The following is a 22,943-nucleotide window of genomic DNA, read 5'->3' as shown; positions in this document are numbered from 1 at the left end:
TTGATGGTGATTTATTTTTAGTTTTTTTTAGATTTTGTTCTCAGTTATGTGCATTAGGGTTTTATGTTATATCTTATGTTGTTGAAGAATGCTTATTGCACTATTTTAGTGTCATGTGTTACCATGATGGTGTTTTGTGTTTGTGTGCATGACACTATACCTTCTATATTAGTATTTATCTCAGATGAGCTTTGATTAATAATTTGCTTTTTCTTTATCCCCTGGGTTATATGGTGGTTGTCAGTATATGTTAAGGGTACAAAACAGATTTTAGTAGCAGCGTGGCCTTACTAATTTTTTTATCAGAAAAGGGCTGTTGGATTTACTGGTTTATTTATTTTTTCTTTTTGTTTTCTGAATAACTCGTCTGTACATCAATCACAAGAGTGATAGATACTACTGTTGGATATAGCTGCACGATTAGTAATTAAAAAAATCACAATCTCGATTCATACACCCACTAGGGCTGCAACGATTAATCGTGTTTGCAAAATAAAAGTCTGTGTTTATGTAATATATATGTGTGTGTGTTCTGTGTATAATAATTATGTATATATAAATCCACACACATTCATGTATATATTTAAGAAAAATTTTATATTTATATTAGGGCTGTCAAAATAACGCGTTAATATCGATGAATTAATCTGAGAAAAAATAACGCGTTAAAAAAATTAACGCAGATTAATCCATTCCGTATTGACCTTTGAACCTGGAGCCGTTCTTTCAAAGTAAGCACCATCTTTGCACTCTCTCTACCTTACACATAATAATCTAAATCAACTGACACAATGCTAAAAGTTCGTAAGACCGAATCCATGTTTCACGAGGCGCATTCGGAGAATGTTTTTCCTGAATAACCGTTGGGTGTGAATAGTGCTCAAAAGAACGTCACCTCATCTTCTCTGACAGGTGTCCTGCACGTGCAGCTGACATAAACCACACTTTCAGTAAACAAAAAGAAAATCCTATCCAGTGGTGAAGTGTTTTCTGTGTTGACAAATCTTTTGCGATGTCCTAATAACAGTTGCGATTTGCACGTAATGCGCCAACGTCCGCTAATGTCCAATTCGCGACCTATTGACTCATTTGAACAGATTCATTTTAATGAATCATGACAACAACGGATCTGTCCACACGGTCTATAATGAATCATTTACTCAAACAACTCTGAAATGTGCTTAACATAAGTGTGCTTACCCCATTTAGCAAGAGTGGTTAGTAAAATTAGCCTTAATAATCCACAATATTTTTAGGTTATTTAAATGACAATGTGTAGTAAAATAGGCCTACCTATAAAATCAGTTAGTTTAGACTGGAGTGAGGTGAAACCAGAACAAAGCAAGTTGTTTTTAGCTAGGTGCATTCAATTGTATATGGTAGAAAATTATATTATTAGTTAATATAACTTCTAAATGCTACTTTTTAATACTCTCTAGGTTTAGCAAAAAAGCATCTTTGCTTACAGAGCTATAAAATCACTTTTTTTTTTTTTTTTTGCAAAGAGGGCAAGAAATAATTACAGTGAGTGTGATGGGTACTTTATTGTCAGTATCAGGCTCGCAGATCACGTGGGTAGGGCACTTTTTACTGTTTGTGTGGATGACCTTGTCTGTCACCACCGAAGACCATTTTTGACCCACGAAAAACCCTGCATTGATTTATTTTTAATTGAAATATTTAATACTTTCACAGCAAAAATTATTTATGCGATTAATTTAGATTAATTAATCACAGAGTATGTAATTAATTAGATTACAATTTTTAATCGATTGACAGCCCTAATTTATATATAAAATATTTATGTTTATATGTAATATAAAATATATATAAATATATAAATTTATAATACATGCATATATTTCTAAACTTTATACCTGTATGTTTGTGTATTTATATATACATAATTATTATACACAGAACACACACATATATATTACGTAAACACACTTTTATTTTGCAAACGATTAATCACGATTAATCGTTGCAGCCCTAACACCCACGGGATCTTATTCCTAAATAACAACGATTCGGCTATGTCTATTAAACCTTTGACAAGTATATGATCACAGCAGAACAGTCTTTATGAGTGAGTCATTGAATAATTCATTCAAAATGATTTTTTTAAAAAGAATGAGTTCAATTAAATTAAAATAAAATAAAAATTACATATGTTTAAATGGTAACACTTTAAAATACTGGTGCACTAATATGCATTAATTCATGCTTAACTATTGCACATATAATCATGTTTTAATGTATGACTCATGAAGAACTAAACCATTAATTAATGATTACTGCATCAGCAACTAATAAAGAGTTTATATGGTTAATAGATTAAGTAATATATGAATTGCTATTAATTAAATGATTCATGATGTATTAATTCTTTAATAACATATTTTATTAACTAATAGTGTAAGTTAATTACCACAGTGGTTTGAAGCCATATATTTAAACTTCAAATTGTCTGCTTTAATTAATCATTAGCTAATGATTTGCAAATGTATCATTATGTTATGACTTTACTTGTTGAGCCACATGACTATTAACTAATTGTTAAGTAATATGTCATTATGGTTTTGACGTCTACACTAAGCCATGGATTTCAATTTCCAACCATCTACAACCGTGATTCCACTGTACCAGATGAACTGCTGCATCCAGAACCTCTTTGTTCATGGCACAGGAATGTGTCAGGTTAAGCTTGAGGTCAAGGATTTAAAGGCAAAACACTGAGAACTTACAGCCGGGCACGGATATTTCATATCACTGTGTGTAGACCGGACAAAGAGAATAGAACCCATTATAATCAGTGATAGTGATGCTACACTGGATGCGGCACGACGCGACACAACAAAACGTCACTTCTGTTATGAAGGACAAATGGACTTGCAATGGTCTGTCATGTCCAGAGTAGACAGCTGTTGCGGCATGACTTGATAATGGTCGCATTCAATTTAAATACAGCGCAACATCAATCTGTAGTTCGGATTCTGGTGTGCTGATATTTGTGTGCAGCCCAACTTACCCATCCTTCAAACACATTCTCTGACGTTACACTTACTGCATGTGCAACTTTCAAAACCCATTAATAACATATTACTTAACAATTAGTTAATAGTAATTTGCCTCAACAAGTAAAGTCATAACATAATGATAAATTTTAAGTATATGGCTTCAACCCATTGTGGTAATTAACACATTAATTTACACTTTTGGTTAAAATATTAAAATATGTTATTAAGGAATGAATACATTATGACACATTTAATTAATAACAATTCATATGTTACTTAATCTATTATTAATCATATAGAATCTTTATTAGTTGCTGATGCAGTAATCATTAATTAATGGTTTAGTTCTTCATGAGTCATACATTAAAACATGATTATCTGTGCATTAGTTAAGCATGAATTAATGCATATTAGTGCGCCAGTATTGTAAAGTGTTACCGTTTAAATAGACTGCAGCGATTAACATTTGTCAGAATCTCTAGCATTGTTTAGTTAATCATGGCAGAATCGTGATCTCAATTTTAAACAAATAAAATTGTGATTCTCACTTTATCCAGAATCATGCAGCTCTACTGTTGGATAAAGATGCCACAAAGATCGCCAAACTCAGATGTCGTCCGTCAGTGGATGTAAAGAAACTGTACCTCCAAAAACTTTGCATAGCCTTAAGATCCAAGCATTATAAATGCATGACTGAAGTTTATTTTTAATGATTAATGATAAAGGTTTCATATAAAAATATATACAAAATTTAGATACATAAAAATCTGAAATGTCATGACCCCTTTAAAGTGTAAAATGTATAGGTTATTCTGTTACCATTCATGCAGTTAGTGATTTTGTTCTTAGCTACATTCCATCTCAAAGCAAGATAAAGGTTTGTGATGCTGCTGGCTGCTTTCCCAGCTGTATGCAGTCATGTGCAGGGGTGGCATCCGAGGGGATTCGCTGTGTTTATTGTCTTTGTATTGAGATGGTGACAGGGTTGGGGTTTTTGATTGGCACTCTCACCTTTTAGTGTCCAGCCACTGTCTTCCCTAAAGCCAATTAGCTTCAGATCTGACTATGATGGGTTGTTAGCGCTCGCTGAGGTCGCTGTCCGATTTTAATTGGCATAATGCTCTGTGCTTATTAGCATGCTCAACTCTCCCGCGGGAGGCAGGGGTTGATATGGTCTGTTTCAGAAGGTCAGCGGATCCAAAGTGTTTGAGCTTGACAGGATAAAATAGAGGAATTTACACTTTAGTGAGGGAAATCGCTTTTGAAAGATGCTGAGAATGACTGTTCTAAGCTTGACAGTGGCAGTGGAAAACCTCTGATTTATCTTTAGCATTATCTTCTTAGTGACTCATATTATACACAATTTATATTTATACAGTGCAAGCAAGTCACATGCACAGCACCTTTACAGCACAGCTTTATCATCAACAGAAGTGATAGTAAAAATACAGTATTTCCAATGATGGGCTGTAGCGTAGCAAAGCTATATAGTTAAAACTCACCAAGGCTGCATTCATTTCATGAAAATGACAATAAAAACAGTAATATTGTGAAATACTGTTGAAATGTAAAATAACTCTCTTCTATTTTATTATATTTTATAGTGTGCTGTATTCCTGTGAATTTTCAGTATCATTACTCCAGTCTTCAGTTTCACATGATCCTTCAGAAATCATTCTAATATGCTGATGTTAACCCTTAAATGCATGACAGTTTTGCCAATCATTCTTACATATTCGGGTCTTTAACGACCCAGATCTATATCTAACACGGAAGGATCTCTACCTGTCGTGATAATATAAAACTCCTCTGATATTAGAGTAACAATTACAGAAGAATAAAATAAAGCATATTTTGTTACCTTTTGGAGCTTGAAAGGGTTCAGTTTGAGCAGATGTTCTATGCCATCATCACTGTCCTCGTCAGAGCTCATTTGCCAGTAAATTCAGCAAATAATAGGCTAGTTTTATGTTTGAGGTCACGAATATGAGCCCATTCGCGATCTCAAACGTATTCTCAAAACTATATAATTTTCAACATCTTCAAAATCAATATTTCTATCGCTAACAGCTTCACCAGATCCATCCAGTAACAGTTACAGTCATATTTGATTGCGTTCATACTTGCTCTGCAGTAAATCGCTGAGCCATTTCATGTTTTTCTTATTATTTCGTTCTCTGTCTGAATGAGTCGTCACTTCATCATTGTGTATCAGACATGGCCACCTTGTGGAATAAAGGTGAATTGCAATTATTCCGTCATCTAACATTCAATTATTGTTGTGAAGAAAAAATATACCTACACTCATACACACCCATACACTCATACACTATAAAATTTTTCCAAAAAAATTAATACAAAAATAAGCATTCTTTTATAATTTTATGATTTTTTTCTTGTTATATTCTTTATAATGAATTGATTGAGGAATACCAAGAAGGTTGATGTCTAACTTTAAAAAATGAAAGAGGAGGAGGTTAATGAATGATGTCCTGGGTCACTAAAGACCCGAGGTATGCATTTAAGGGTTAATAAATATATATATTAGGGCTGGGCGATATATCGCATTCGCATGCGATTGTCAAGCGCATTTCGTCAGTAAAGCCGGTTCCCTGATTACCGCTAAATCGCCGTCACCTGCTTTCAAATGGAGCGGCATTTAATAGACAGAGCCGTAGTTCACTGACAAGCTACGCAATATCGCGTTCATTATCGAAGGCGATTCATCTGCGATATTGCATAGCTTGTCGGTGATCTACGGCTCTGTCTATTAAATGCCGCTCCATTTGAAAGCTCCATTTGATGGCAATTTAGCGGTAATCAGGCTTTACTGAGGAAATGCGCGTGACAATTGCATGCTATATATCGCCCAGCCCCATATATATATATATATATATATATATATATATATATATATATATATATATATATATATATATATATATATAAAACACTGACTCAAGTGATGGTTTGTGACTCATGCAGTGTATTATGGGACAGGGAGGAACCTCAGAAGTGAGACAACTTTGACTTTAATCCTTTATGCTGCTTTTGAACTCTCAATGCTTTTTAGTCACCTTCATTAATGCCATTCGGCCTTCTGATGTACCAGCATGAAACCAGCTTATTTATAACTGTTTATAAATGGAAGAGCTTATTCTCTTCGGGTGGTTCATTCAGCCCAGGTGTCAACATACTGGGCTGATTGGAGAGGACTCTCTTCAGTTTTATATAGCAGTCAAAGTGAATCAGTTGTTACTTCTTTGGAACACAGGCTTGATTAACACTCCACAGAACCTCCACAAAGACTGAATCAATAATGAAAGTTAATGGTAGAAGCAAAGAGCTGCCTTTTAAAACTGGCCTACTTTGTCCAAAGTTAATAAATTAAATCAGCAAATGAATAAAAACCTTTATAGCTATTTCACAGCACATCAAGTCCCCATACTCTGTTCTACACTTTCATCTTCTAAACTAAAATCACTCTGACATGGCTTTATTGTTCTTATGTTTTGTAGGTCAAAGAATTCTTCAAAGTCTAAAATTGAACTAGTCCTCTCTCTCTCTCTCTCTTCTCTCTCTCTCTATAATAACACGTATAATAAGTATACAGTTTCATAAATCTAGGATAAATAGAAATATACATGAAAGAGCTTTTATTTATCACTTTATGACATCTGGCTAGGACATGATATACCAGTAAACTACTGTCAGCAGCATTCTACAACCCTCTCTGAACAGTTGTGTCGCTTCTGAGCGTCTCTCAGTTCATCACCTTTGAAGCACTGCTGCTTCAGCCATCAAAGCGCAGCTTTCACTCAATTTCAAGACAATTATTTTCAAACTTCAAATCGTTTGCTGTGAGCAGCGTTCCCATTTTTATCCATAACCCGCAGGTTTTGAGGACTATGATAGGTTTATGGAATAAAGAGTTCAAGTTAGGCTATTTATTTATAGAATATCTGTCAGTTACTTTACTGAAGAACTGATTTGCATGTACACTACCTTTCAAAGTTTAGGGTCAGTACAATGCTTTACAATGTTATTGAAAGAAGCATCTAATAATGCTCACAAAGACTGTATCAGAAATACAATAAATACAGTTTAAAGGTGCCCTAGAATCAAAAATTGAATTTACCTTGGCATAGTTGAATAACAAGAGTTCAGTACATGGAAAAGACATAGATTGAGTTTCAAACTCCATTGCTTCCTCCTTCTTATGTAAATCTCATTTGTTTAAAAGACCTCAGAAAAACAGGCGAATCTCAACATAATTAATATGTACGGCCCTAATATTTGCATATGCCAGCCCATGTTCAAGGCATTAGACAAGGGCAGGCAGTATTAACATCTGGATCTGTGCACAGCTGAATCAACAGACTAGGTAAGCAAGCAAGAACAATTGTGATTTAAAGGGGCCGCAGCCTGAATCGGTACATAGTTAATGATGCCCCAAAATAGGCAGTTAAAAAAATTAATTAAAAAAATCTACGGGGTATTTTGAGCTGAAACTTCACAGACACATTCAGGGGACACCTTAGACATATATTACATCTTGTAAAAACTGGTTCTAGGGCACCTTTAAAATAACTGTTTACTCTTATATTTTTAAAATATAATTTATTCATGGTAAATCTGAATTTTCAGCATCATTCAGTCACATGATCCTTCAGAAATCATTCTGATATGAATGATTTTTTATTATCAGTGTTGAAAACAATCATTTACAAATAAACATTTTTTAAGGATTCTTTGATAAGTATAAAGTTCAAAAGAACAGCATTTATTTGAAATAGATTTTTTTTGCAACAATGTAAAAGTTTTGTCACTTTCATACAATTAACTGCAACCTTTGCTGGATAAAAGTATTCAAAAAATGTTTAAAATGTTGTCTGCACCAATAGCTTTGTGGGCAGCGCGTCGACACATGACGCGGTTGTGGTTCAGGTGACCCGAGTTTGAGTCCCGGCTTGAGGAACTTTCCTGATCCCTTCACCCTCTCTCTCTCCCAATTCACTTCCTATCCACTAACTGTCCTATCTCAATAAAAAAGGTGAAAGAAAGTTTAAACTGTTTTTTCTTACCAAAACTTTTGAACACTAGTATGTTTGGTGGACATGACCCTAAACCAGCTCAATTATACAGCATTTCCTAAAGGCCGTCTAGTCATTCTGACATGTTGTTTTGAATTCACCATGCCCTTATGAAATGTGCTAATACATTTCTGTTTACTGAAACATTTGTTGGGCTATGAGCTGAGCTGATCCCTCATGTTCAGCTTTTTTGTACATTATTATCTCTTGTTTACCCTTCTGAAGATGCAGTAACACAGACCAGGGGAATAAATGCTTTTTATGAGGAAAAAAATATGAAAGGAGGGGTAAATGCTTTCTCCAGAATGGCTTTTTGTTGTCTCAGGGCACTGGTTTAAAGTTTAGGGATTAAGACTTTATCTTAGATGGCATTAAAAGGAAGGCTGTCTTCACATTTATTTATACAGTGCTGATGAACCTTCATATTAACATGTCGAAAAGAGCTGACCTGCTGACATTGCTGTTCACATGACAAAAGGAAATTAAACAATCATGAGTGTTTTGTCCAGCTACTAGCAAAATGTCCTACATACTTGACTTTTGAATGCCAGTCGCCCTCCTCTGCCTTTTTTAATTAGACTGATGGCGTGAATGTTGCCTTGAGCTGGGAGTTATGATTAGTTATAGCCTGGTTGCGAGAGCAGCACATGACTGATGGACGGTCATTGTGGTTCCAGGCGCTTCAGTTTAGCAGTGTCAGTCAGCTAATGAAGCTGGAATCGAGTGCTTGCAAGGTGGACCTCACATTTTTTCTCTGATTTATGTCTGAAGCTGATGTTAGCCATCTTTAAATGATAACCTGAGCTATCCATCAACTTAATCTGAAGCATGCATTATTAAGAATCAAATGAATCAAATGGTTTTCCTAAACGCTGATGGTTTTGACTTGCATCGCAGGTTTTCGGGTTGTCCGCTTGCTCTTGTGACCCTTTTCCAAGCCAACTAAAATATTATCACAGGCTTTCCAAACTAGGATTTTTTTTTTTTTTTTTTGCATACTCTATTTTCTGCCCCATTAATTCTGTCCAAATTGGTCCCTACCCAACACATCACCTACGCTTCCTCAGAAATGATACGCCATCAGTTTCAATTTCATTCAGCATGGGAGCCTATGTAGCATTTGAGGGCATTCAGGGCAGTTAATCATCTTGAGGAAATGGCAGTTTATGCATATTCATGATGCAGTGCGCAAGACACAGCAATATTTAAATAATACTTTTATACAATTTTTAATATATTAAAATATATAAAATGTTATTTAGGGACTTGCATGAACTGTTTTCCGTGATGACTTGAATCAAAATGTAAAATTGACAATAGACTTGATTCACAGGAAATTAACCACACATTTTTTGCAATTCATGTCCATGTTTTAGAAACATCATGTAATGCAAGCCCTGGAAGGCCTTTTAGCTCAAGGCTTGTTCACAAATGTGTCATTGCTATTATTCTTTAATGTATGCAGGCTAGCTGTAAACTTAATGTTAAATGTGTTGCTTGCTGCTTGTTGACCTGGATAGTGTTGTTTTACTTGTCATGTTGCATACAGCCTGTTTTTGCTTGGCTGTGTATCTGCAGTCGAATCACAGAATTCCCCCTCCTGTAAGTTAAGTTGATGTTTTGAAGAATGATTATAATTTTATCTAAATTTTGTAAAGACAAACTGCATTTTATTTGATCTATCCTGAATTATATTATACATGAAGCTCCTCTAGGTGGCCTGCAGAGGTCTCCCTAATGCTTATTCAGAATTTAAATGTACTTCAATGTACCTGTGTCATATTTCCTTTCCACTACCTGATTTGATATATTTTATTATATTATTTTGATTTTGCTTTTTAAGATTGTGTTGTTGTGCTTTGAACTTCTGGCATCTCTGTTACGGTGCAGAAACTCTCCGTTTGAGAACATAGTGCGAGCCTATATTGCAATTACAATGATGCATTACTATTTTCTGCTTATGCATGTGGTGTAAAACAGGCCTTGCTATTTATATTGAAATTTAGAGAGTAGGACACGAGTAGGACTTCTGTAGAACTTGCCCATGTCAGCTAGTTTGATTTACACAGATAAATCATAAAAAAAATAATTATGAGTTAGTCTGTAGAGTTCTTCTGTGCCAGATACTGTCCTGATCTTCTCTGAAGTAAACTTTGTGAAACTTTTAGTAATCACACACCTTACAGGTTTCAAGAACATTTCACAGGAGGTCTCCAAGATGAGCTTAGCTCTCTGTATGAAACAAGGCTGTATATATGATTAAATATAATGAGGAAGAGGAGGTTTGTAACAAGTGTAGAGCTGTATCAGTTTAAATTGAGGACAGTTCCATACTGAGTAGCACCATGAAAACCCTACATATCAAACCACAGGTAATGAATAAACCCAGGAAACTCACTATCTGTTTCATTCATATGGCTTTGTAGCCTCAAAACCAGCAGGCAGCAGCATTATTAAGCCCTAAGTTATGGAGAAACTGTAAAAGCTCAAAAAATAGAACATGTTGCTAGCATGAACTAATAAAATCTATATAATACCTTGAGAGCAATGTGTGTTTGAGTATATACAGTAGTATATAAATATTGCCATGTACGACTATACACACCCATACACACACACACACACACACGTACATTTATGCGTTTGGCAGACAATTTTATTGTAGACATTTAAAAAATGTTTCACAAGATGGTTCACACGTAACTCCAGATATCAGCTTTAGTGTAGCCAATCCCCCAGCTAAGTGTGTGAATTTTGGAGCGTAGTCTGATGATTCACTGTCTGTGAATTATTTATCAATGTCTAAATGATCTGGTGCTGCTAATTTTTGCTAAATCTAGTTGATTCTGCATCTGGTTTGCAGCCTCCAATATGAAGTAGGCAGATGCCTGTTGAATTTTCATGAGTCGCCTCTTGAGCCAAGGCTGAGCCGCCTCGCTCTCTACAATTATGCAGATCTGAGCACCTAAGGGACTCCTGGGGTATGCAGAGAGCTTTTGCCATTTCTCTGCCAACCCTTAAAAAAAAAGCAACATGCACGCTCCGTAAACCGTGGGTTAGCCGTGAACAATGCCGAACTTGGCTGGGGGGGGGGGAATTCCCAGAAGTCTTAGCCCCAGGAGGATGGAGCAGAGGGAGAGGATAAAGGTTGGGAAAGAGGAGAGGAGTAAATCCTTGTTACATGTCTGCTAATAAAGAATTACCACCTTTTTATTGTTGCAGAGGCTTCATCTGTCAAAATATGATGGCCCTCGCAAAGCCGAGCAGAGAATTGCTTTTGAAAATTGCTTTTCCCTGCAGCGGGCCTCTGGAGGGAATACGGAGAAGAAGCCGAGCAAATGACAATGTACTGCGTTTTAGTGGCCATCTTGGATTCCCGAGAGCAAAGAGTGCATTCGAAGACCATTTCCAACATCATCCAGTTCACATTCTAAGCATTCAGGGGATGAATGAAGAAGATCCGTTTATGAATGTGGCTGCATTGCCATTTTTAGCCTGGCTATTTCAGTGTGCAGTCGTAGAGAAGCGCAGTGACCCCTGAATGCGAAGATGCACAACATCCATGTGGTCTCCACAACAACTGGAGAACCAATTACGCTGTAAAAGAAGGCCTTATCGCGTACCATTAGTGTGCATAGTCAAATCTGGGGTGACTGCCAGGAATGATGATTCGCTAATTTCGCTTCCTTTTCATGGACGCCTGTAGACCAAATCTTCTTGTTAATCTTTTGATTGGCAGTGTGAAGATTAGTTGGTTTGTTTGAGAGCGCGTGTGGTTATTATTTGAATTGGGACTGCATTTTCTTGTTCGTCCACATCGGTTGGGTGAATTATTTGACATAAACAGACAAACAACAAGTAAAGGGAAGTGTATGTGTAGGCCTTCTTGCTCCTAGTAATTGCCTGTTGTCTCTTGGGTGCGCTGTCTGGAGAACTGCCTGAAATTCCCACTTTATTTGCTGACAGTTGTGTAGGACGGCAGCAATGGAGAGAGTTCTGAATACCATCATTAGTCCCTGGCTGGAGAAACAAGCTTTTCGTGCTGGGAAGAGGCACAAAATGCACACAGAGAAAAGAAGTACTGCAGGGTAGAGAGATAAGTGAGTCAAAGAATGGAAGTGGAAAAGAAAGACAAACCAGGAAACAGAAAAAATAATAGGCTTAAGAAAAGGATGTAGATACGTTTAGCATGATGTCGGTTCCTGTCGCTGCTGTCAACCTGTTGAGAAGATCATTTTATCGTTGCTCGACAGCACTGACATGTAGCATTCAATCTAAATTACGGATGTTAACTATACATATTGAATCATTCACTGTGGTGGGCGAACACATGCTAGATAATTAGAGATGACAATTTTATAAATGCCTTAATTGGTTTGTCATTAATGTTTTATTGGGTTGCTAGCTCCACTGCACATGTGATTGTGAGGAGGTGTTAGTCCTACCATGAGACTTTAAACCTCTTGGTTGTTTTATAATGTTATCAGTCATTTTAAATTGTAATGATATTTCACAATATTACTGTTTTTACTGTATTTTTAATCAAATGAATGCAGCTTTGGTGAGCATAAGAGACTTCTTTCAAAAACATTAAAAAGTCTTACTGACCCAAATTTTTGAACAGTATGTGAACAGCTTTGTTTAGGTCCTTGCCTGAGTATTATGAATGTATGTATTTATTTATTTATTTTATGTTTTTTTTTTTTTTTTTAATGTGTTATTCTTTGCAATATTCAGCACAATCTGATGTAATCTGTCTGTCTTTGTGTTTCAGACTCAAGCAGATCAGTGTCGTTATGTAGTGGGCAGTATACTGTGTGAAAATGAAGAGAAACCTGATGAAGAGCTACAACGTCTCTATGAGAAATTCGGCTACAAAATCATCTCCCTCCCAGAAGTAACCTGTGCCGTAACTTCCTCGTTTCCGAACAGATGCACGCTGTCCCCTGTCTGCGGCGCTTATAGAGTCTACCCTGAACTACAACAGTATATAAAGGTAACAGTCATGCTTATTTCTACATTTGACTCAATTACTAACAATGAATACTGCAGGAATGTCTCTCTCTCTCTCTCTCTCTCTCTCTCTCTCTCTCTCTCTCTATATATATATATATATATATATATATATATATATATATATATATATATTTATATATTTATTTATCTATCTATCATCTACTGGTTCAGCTTATGATAATATACCACTAAATTGCAATTTATACATTACCTGGCCGTTAGTTCAGATAGTGCTTTATTTATTGTAAATGGTGCTTTACACACCTTGAATCACTAGTGGTCAATATCTGGCACATCTAATGGAGCACAACATGTGGAATGTATAGCGAGGAACAGTCGTGTAAATGGGGAGAAACGGCCTTAACAACTTCTGAATGGACAGATAACTGAATAGAGAGATGGTAAAGAGGCCGTTAATAAGGTCAGTTTGAGCTTGTTGGTTGGCGTCTAACAGCATGAGTTCAGTGCGGTTCAGTGCTGTGAGATAATGTGATGGATGATGCGCCACTTACCATTTGTGAACCATAATGACGTGAAACTTGAGGTGTTATTTGTATAGATGTCACATAGATGTTCTTGTGCTTTATAGCAACCACCTAGCAATGCTTTGGCAACCATCTACAACACCTTTGCATTATGGTGGCTATGTATATTGGGTAACCAACATGGAATGCACAACCATAATTGGCATCCTAGTGGCTCGCAATATTGGCATGACAATCTGTCCTAGTTGTAGTGCTGTGCGCAGGGCAGTCTCATACAGTTACAAAGCAGTCTGTACCAGATGCTCACTTATTTCACTGTATGAAAATGAATTTAGTCTACTTGCTATCCTCAAAAACAAGGAATTTCTGTAGTTAATGTGTCAGCATGGCTCCAGACTGTTAGTAAAATAAACATAAAATAAATATTTGCGATAATAATTTATAATGTAGTTGCTGTCTGGAGAAATTTGTATCCATATGCTCTTTTGTCAGATTCAAACTGCTTACTGCCCAGCGACTTTGAGGCTGTTTTGCAAATCTTTTTGACTGACTGCACGCATTCTAACAAGAGAATTTATTAGAGTGGCTCTTATTAACCGGTAGTTTTTTAATGAGTCATGAAACAGCCTCAAAGTTGCTAATCAGTTAGCAGTTTGAATCACATCTCAATGAATCAGTCTGATTCGGACTGCTGCATTCAGTCAGTCGATTCAGTCAGTGACTCATTCAGGGCTGCGTTTCCCAAAAGCATTGCAAGCCAAGGTAGATCGCATAGACCATTGGTGCCAATAGTTTTTATCATATACTCAGGCTTACAGTGCTTTTGGTAAATGCAACCCAGAGCCATTACTGAGTTCACAATGACTATCTCATGAGTCATTTTTTTCTTTGTGATTCAAAAATATATACTTAGGTTTTCATGAGACTTCACTCTGCATACTGAATGGTTGTTCATATGACAACATGTAATTTAAACATTAGATTTGTTGTAAGCTTCCTTTACACAAACACTTTTTGTTTCAATCAGAATTAAATTATTCATATTGGTGAATCCGAACATACTGTTACATGAACGGTAAATAAAGTGATTGTGTTAATGTGCACATTTATATGTCTCAAGCTTAAAATCAAATTTGATCTTTGGACATGTGCACAATGCAGGAATACAGAGTTACCCACTGTTGGTGCATACTAACCCTCATCTTGTCATCTCTTCTGATCTTTTAAAAAGCAGACTTAAAGGTGACCTAGAATGAAAAATTGAATTTATCTTGGCATAGTCAAATAACAAGAGTTCAGTACATGGAAATGACATACAGTGAGTCTCAAACTCCATTGTTTCCTTCTTCTTATATAAATCTCATTAGTTTAAAAGACCTCCAAAGAACAGGCGAATCTCAACATAACACCGACTGTTACGTAACAGCCCCCAATATTTGCATATGCCAGCCCATGATCGAGGCATTACACAAGGGCAGGACGTCTGGATCTGTGCACAGCTGAATCATCAGACTAGGTAAGCAAGCAAGAACAATAGTGAAAAATGGCAGATGGAGTGATAATAACTGACATGATCCATGATATCATGATATTTTTAGTGATATTTGTAAACTGTCTTTCTAAATGTTTTGTTAGCATGTTGCTAATGTACTGTTAAATGTGGTTAAAGTTACCATCGTTTCTTACTGTATTCACAGAGACAAGAGCCGTCGCTGTTTTCATTATTAAGCACTTGCAGTCTGTATAATTCATAAACACTTCATTCTTTATAAATCTCTCCAACAGTGTAGCATTAGCCGTTAGCCATGGAGCACAGCCTCAAACTGAATCAAATGTAAACATCCAAATAAATACTATACTCACATGATCTGAAGCATGCATGCAGTATGCATGACGAACACTTTGTAAAGATCCATTTGAGGGTTATATTAGCTGTGTGAACTTTGTTTATGCACTGTTTAAGGCAAGCGCAAGCTCCGGGGTTAGAGAGCGTGCGATTTAAAGGGACCGCAACCTGAATCGGCGCATTTCTAATTATGCCCCAAAATAGGCAGTTAAAAAAATGAATTAAAAAGAAATCTGTGGGGTATTTTGAGCTGAAACTTCACAGACACATTCAGGGGACACCTTAGACTTATATTACATCTTGTAAAAAAACATTCGATGGCACCTTTAATATTGATCTATTTTGGGTCCTGATTAGGAGATGACAAGCAGATGAAGCTTATATTTATTAAGCAGTAAAAATGCCCCTTGCCATGGTTAAAAAAAGGAGTCTGTGGATGAAAACTGCTGGGACAACATTCTCCTGCAGAACTTGACAGACGACAAGTGGAATGAGAATTTTAGAATAACACGACAGTCATTTATGACACTATATTAAAAAATAACAGCAGCTCATTCCATGCGTTATTATTCCATTTCTAGGTCATTGCACACACGCAAAACTTTCCAGTTTTAGGTTTTTTAATCCAGTCAAGTGTTTACATATGTAAACACTCGATTGGATTGAATACTTAAACATGTAATACATGTCCTATTGAACAGATTAGAAAAGGTTTAAACCACAACCCCTTACAATCCGAATTAAATTTCAGAAATCAGATTTGGCCAATTCATTCTGATTGGCGTGTTTACAAGTTTTTTTTACTTTTTTTTTTCTCGGCTGTGCTACTAGTCCGATTACAATCAGATTATTAGGGTCCATGTAAATGCAACTACTGATATAATAACATTTTTGCTATTATATAATATTATTCTAAAATATACAATTAATATAAATTACTTATATATACAGTACAGTCCAAAAGTTTGGAACCACTAAGATTTTTAATGTTTTTAAAAGAAGTTTCGTCTGCTCACCAAGGCTACATTTATTTAATTAAAAATACAGTAAAAAAACAGTAATATTGTGAAATATTATTACAATTTAAAATAACTGTGTACTATTTAAATATATTTGACAAAGTAATTTATTCCTGTGATGCAAAGCTAAATTTTCAGCATCATTACTCCAGTCTTCAGTGTCACATGATCCTTCAGAAATCATTCTAATATGCTGATTTGCTGCTCAATAAACATTTATGATTATTTTCAATGTTGAAAACAGTTGTGTACTTTTTTTTTTTCAGGATTCCTTGATGAATAGAAAGTTCAAAAGAACAGCATTTATCTGAAATACAAAGCTTCTGTAGCATTATACACTACCGTTCAAAAGTTTGGGGTCGGTAAGAATTTTTATTTTTATTTTTTTGAAAAGAAATTAAAGAAATGAATACTTTTATTCAGCAAGGATGCATTAAATCGATCAAAAGTGGCAGTAAAGACATTTATAATGTTACAAAAGATTAGATTTCAGATAAACACTGTTGTTTTGAACTTTCTATTCATCAAATAATCCTGAAAAAAAAACTATTGTACACAAATATTTTGTACAATTGTACACATTAAATGTTTCTTGAGAAGCAGGTCAGCATATTAGAATGATTTCTGAAGGATCATGTGACACTGAAGACTGGAGTAATGATGCTGAAAATTCAGCTTTGCCATCACAGGAATAAATTACTTTGATAAATATATTCAAATAGAAAACAGTTATATACAGTTATATATATATATTGTATATATATATATTGTGGTCTCATAAACCTATTTTTAAAAAGGGATTGACTACAAACACAATTTAGCTATATAGGTCCCAGTCCATTTTCTTGAAAATGGCTAAAACTATGATGTAAGAACAGTGAAAGCAGGCATTCACTTGTTGACCTGCTACTTCCATTCTCACACTTTTTCTTTTGCTTACCTTCCTTCTTTAACTCTCTCACACACACACGCGCACACACACACACACACACACACACACACACACACACACACACACACACACACACACACACACACACACACACACACACACACCTTTTCGGACTTGGTTTGCCTGACAGCTTATTAAGAGTAGTGCAATAGTTACATGAGCAGTGCAGTGTAGGAGTCAGCACAAGATGTATGTTGCATTACGAGACTGTGTGTATGAGTTTGTAATGTGATGTATGTGGAGTGGCAGAGTGTACTGAGCAGATGAATAATGGAGAGACATTCACAAATGCACGTGTGTGTAGGCAGGGACATGTCTTTACAATGATTTATTGAATAGGGTCTGGCAGAAGTTCAGGCTGCTGTTTCCTTTATTATGGAACTTAAGTAAGACTTCCTTCAAAGACCTCTGTACACCAATCACTACCACAAAGCGCATGCACCACACTTCAACGACAAACCAGATATTACATGTACGTCACCAAGGAGCCTGATATATGTGTCTAGAGCATTTTCTCATCTGTAATACATTGCGTTTGGATTATTTCATTCAATTATTTCCACATATTTTATCTATACTAAGAGCATTGATGCATTGCTACTATCAGGCTTGTTTCTTCTCATCAGATTTTTGTCAACCGTATGTTTTAATTAAAATTGCTAACAGTTCAATTATCATTAGGACGTGTCTCATCTTCGAGTAATTTCAGGACAAAATTAACACTTTTAAATATACCTACATATATTTTTACTAATACATTTTAGTATATTGAAAATGTAACATATTATCGTCGTCCGTGGACATTTTTGGGTATTACAAATGAATGATTAAATCTGCATTTTTTTTTAATTGATTCAGTTTGTACTGATTCACTCATGTAACTAAACTAGAGGTCTGTACAGGATGGATTTTTTAATCCCATTCCCACAAGATTCTGTCCCACTCTCTCAAATAATATGTTATTTTGTCCTGCTCTTGCCCATAACTTTCACATTTTGTCCCGGTGCTGCCTGCAAAAGCCCATGGGAAAAGGTCTACGGGGATTTTTCAGTCCTGGTCTCGTTCTGGCTTTTTAAAAACAATAAATAAAACTATAATGATACTAATATAACACTTTAGCCTGAGCCTGTTAATCATTCATTTTTGTTGCACAATAGACAAATTATATAAATAACATTGTATACCTGAAAATCATTAAAAAATGTTAAAAAAATTTGCACTCAGGAAAAAAAAACAAAAAACATTTCCAGCACCACACTCGGACCGCTGCTCCAGAAAAAAATGTTGCTACTAAATTTAAATCAGAGATGACCAAATAAAAAGCTAATAAAAATCACTGCAATACTCCCAATGTTTCTTATTTTATATCGTGAAGCCATTGTGAATATTCAGTGTATCACCCAGCACTTGCTTGTATCTATGGAGTGGACATGTGTTGGGAATGGCTTCTGTTGGTTCTCTGCCGAGCGTGGCAGTTGGCACGAGGCTTGTGGTCTGTTATGGCACGGGTTAAACACTGAACTGTTTCTCTGCCAACGCTAGATATTCCTTTTTATCTTCTCCATTGACAAATCCTTTTTCTTTATTCCTCTCCCACACACCTCTCCATCTTCGTTCTTCATTGGGCAGATATATCACTTTTCCACCCTCTATCGATAGCAAACACAGACACATTCTTCTCAATCTGCTGGGAGGCTGAGCCTTTGCTGAAGATGATAAACACATACACACACACACACACACACACACACACACTTGGACCATCTGTTAGACACTGAGAGGGCAGAATCTCCTGCACCCACACAGGAGTTCACTCCTAAGAAACAGCATACACAGTGTATGTGGGCAGTCCCATTACACCGTAACAGTGATTTCAAGCTGTGAGTGTGTGTGTTGGAGTGCATGCCGACGCGTGAGCGAGCCATTTTGATCCAGCAGACTGCTGGCTGTCAGAGGATTGACTAAGATCATTAAAAGAGGTGATTTTTAAAAAGTAAGGGTTGAAGAAAGGGTGAGATGAACTACATTAGAGGGATTTGCCTGAACCCGTACAGTATTCCCATAACAAACTTTTGTCTCAGTGCTAGAGTCTTGTCTAAACTCGAAACACAAAGTTTTAATCCAATTAACAGCATCCCACTTATCTGCTCAACTTATAAAGGCCCACTGAAGTGCCTTGGAACGTGCAGCATTATTCAATGTGATGACATAATTTCTACTGAAACAGGAAGACAGGGCGGGACATATTGAATAGCCCCTCCCCTTTTTTAAAATAGCCAATAGCGGTTTGTTTATATCACAGCTCAGAGCAGTTGAGCTCAGTAAAACCTCAGGTTCCTTCTGATCTCTAAAGAGCATTTGATTGGGCAGAAGATCTGATGAGAAGCTGAAGTGCACGGTGATGTCATTAAAATCTGTGATCCATTTTAGCGTTAATGAGAAACTAAGTTTTGAATGCTTATATCTCCTTATATCTATAAATTTGTCATTGTTTTGGAACACACAGTTTATTCATAACCTTAAATGTGCCATCAAATGTTTTTTTACAAGATGTAATATAAGTCTAAGGTGTCCCCTGAATGTGTCTGTGAAGTTTCAGCTCGAAATACCCCATAGATTTTTTTTTAAATATTTTTTTTAACTGCCTATTTTGGGGCATCATTTACTATGCACCGATTCAGGGCTGCTGGCCCTTTAAATCTTGAGCTCCCTGCCCATCGAGCTCGCGACTCTATAATACAGGGCATTTACAAAATTCACACAGCTAATATAACCCTCAAATGGATCTTTACAAGATGTTTGTCATGTATGCTGCATGCATGCTTCAGGTCATGTGAGTATAGTATTTATTTGGGTGTTTACATTTGATTCTGAATGAGTTTGAGGCTGTGCTTCGTGGCTAAAGCTAACATTACACACTGTTGGAGAGATTTATAAAGAATGAAGTTGGGTTTATGAATTATACAGACTGCAAGTGTTTAAAAATGAAAATAGCGACGGCTCTTGTCTCCGTGAATACAGTAAGAAACGGTGGTAACTTTAACCAACAGTAGCCTACATTAGCAAAATGCTAACGAAACATTTAGAAAGACAATTTACAAATATCACTAAAAATATCATGATATCATGGATCATGTCAGTTATTATTGCTCCATCTGCCATTTTTTGCTGTTGTTCTTGCTTGCTTACCTATTCTGATGATTCGGCTGTGCACATCCAGACGTTACTGGCTGCCCTTGTCTAATGCCTTTCATAATGTTGGGAACATGGGCTGGCATATGCAAATATTGGGGGCGTACACCCCGACTGTTACATAACAGTTGGTATTATGTTGAGATTCGCCTGTTTTTCGGAGGTCTTTTAAACAAATGATTTATATAAGAAGGAGGAAACAATGGAGTTTGAAACTCACTGTATGTCATTTCCATGTACTGAACTCTTGTTATTTAACTATGCCAATATAAATTCAATTTTTAATTCTAGGGCACCTTTAAGGCTATCATATTCATACTAAAAGCTAAAAAAAAAACTTAAATTTCTATTTTTTAGGGTGACTTTAAGAAAGTATGCACTTATTGGTTAAGTACATACTTAAGAAAGTATGTACTTGACTGATTAGTGTTTGTTGCCTGAATTTTGAAATATTTTGTTGCACTTTTTATAGCTCTTAACTTGGTTTCAAAAGCATGCTAAGCTCTTTCAATAATATCTGATATGAATGCTTTTGTTTAGTACAAAAATGTGTTCCATTATGTAATGCAAATATGTAATGTGTTATAGATGTAATAGAGCACAACTTTTTTTCCATAGGCATTACGAAAAATGATTCAGGCAAGACTTTTAAGTAGGGGTGTGACGAGACCGGTATCTCATGGACATAGACGAGACTCAAGATTTTTACACACTATTTTTAAGAAAACCTCAATGGCGAAATACATGACTAGAAAAAATATTCTGCAGGTGTATTTGAAATGTTTTAACTATTCAACTTGTAGTGAATGTCATTTCAGTTCTACTTTCTGAGTATAAATTATCATATGCAGTAAAAGACAACAATACTCAAGTACTGTAAAAGGTTTTGCCACTAACTCAACTGACTGACTTCTCTTCTGTATGATTTCAGTCTCTTCAGACCTTACTGTACATGATTTATGAGCTTCTACAACTTTTGACCTCCTAACTGAACTCCTTTCCACAAACTGATCATAGAAATAAAACAGTATAAATAAAAATGGTAACACTTTACAATAAGGTCTCATTTATTAACATTAATGTATTAACCAACATCAACTAACAATGAGCAATATATTTGCTACAGTATTTATTAATCTTTGTTTATGTTAGTTAATAAAAATAGTCATTCATTGTTAGTTTATGATTAGTTCACAGTGCATTAACTAATGCTAACAAATGAAACCTTATTGTTTGTGCTTAATAAGATTAAGAGAAAACTCTTATTCATTTTTATGGTAACACTTTACATTAAGTACAACCATAATCATAATCATATTCTCTCAATATTCAAAGTGCAAATAAGACCAAATTTTTCTTTGATACAGAGCTAAGAGATGGTTACAACTACACTGGCCAGCCTAAAATAGCTCATATTGAGAGATATTTGCATTTATCAGGGAGCCACTTTCAAATTGCAGGGTATTGAAATCGCGTTTGAATGCGCGCTCACGTTTACTTTCACTTTCGCACGTACTTTCTCGGCAAGATTGTGGCGCTCTGTTACTTTTTTGCTCTAAATAAACAGTCATTTGCCGATTATTATATCACATCACTTTCTGGTATACTAAAAAGCTAACAACTTTTACTGGGTTTACATTGTCAAATATTGGCTATAACTGCACAGACAAGGTTAGTATGTGTTGTATCCCAATAGTGGCTACACTATTGAAACAGCTTGAATTTGATCATTTATTTCAATGCCATGCCCCATTGACTTTCATTATAAGTCTATTATACTATTTTATTTGTGTTTTCAGACTGAGAGGACATTTCTATGCATACTCATGCAGTTATCCTTTTACTTGGATACAGATTATTTAATTTGTTTCATCAAGATTTTGAGATGTATGAATATACAGTATGTATGATATATTCCCGTGTTATTAATTGCTAGAAATCAATTAGACTCCGCCCACATTGGCAGTTACCTGTACAACACACTGACTCTGTTTCCCTCTGGTCCAATCAGCTCATGTATAATGCAGCTCTGTCCCTCCCTATCCTCTTTGATGTTATTATTTGTTAAATTAAACATGGAAAATTGGTTGTGGTTGTACATGGCATCCATGTTTAATGAGCTTTCCACTGTGTGGGCAGCGGGAAGAGAAGCAGTAAATCTTAGGAGCAAAAAAATGAATCGGATAAAAAGATTAATGGAATCAAGAATATAGTGATAAGTGAGACTTTTAGTAAATGGCTACTTCATTTCAAATGTTAAAGCTTTTATAAACCTAAACATTATATATACATACTATTATAATAATTCCTGTTAGTTCTT

General features: G+C 35.7%; 1 protein-coding gene across 1 annotated transcript in view; it reads left to right on the top strand.

Moving 5' to 3' along the window:
- The window catches only part of tex264a (testis expressed 264, ER-phagy receptor a), an 85,088-nt gene that overhangs the window by 3,792 nt on the left and 58,353 nt on the right, over window positions 1-22,943 (top strand). The window contains exon 2 of the mRNA XM_067372988.1: window positions 12,888-13,109. Coding sequence (XP_067229089.1) covers window positions 12,888-13,109 — 222 coding nt within the window. The remainder of the gene's footprint in view (window positions 1-12,887; window positions 13,110-22,943) is intronic.

The sequence above is a fragment of the Chanodichthys erythropterus genome, chromosome 21 (assembly GCF_024489055.1).
Source record: "Chanodichthys erythropterus isolate Z2021 chromosome 21, ASM2448905v1, whole genome shotgun sequence".
NCBI classification, from domain to species: Eukaryota; Metazoa; Chordata; class Actinopteri; order Cypriniformes; family Xenocyprididae; genus Chanodichthys; species Chanodichthys erythropterus.
The sequence above is the reverse complement of the archived record's forward strand: the minus strand, read 5'-3'. Positions and strand labels throughout refer to the sequence as shown.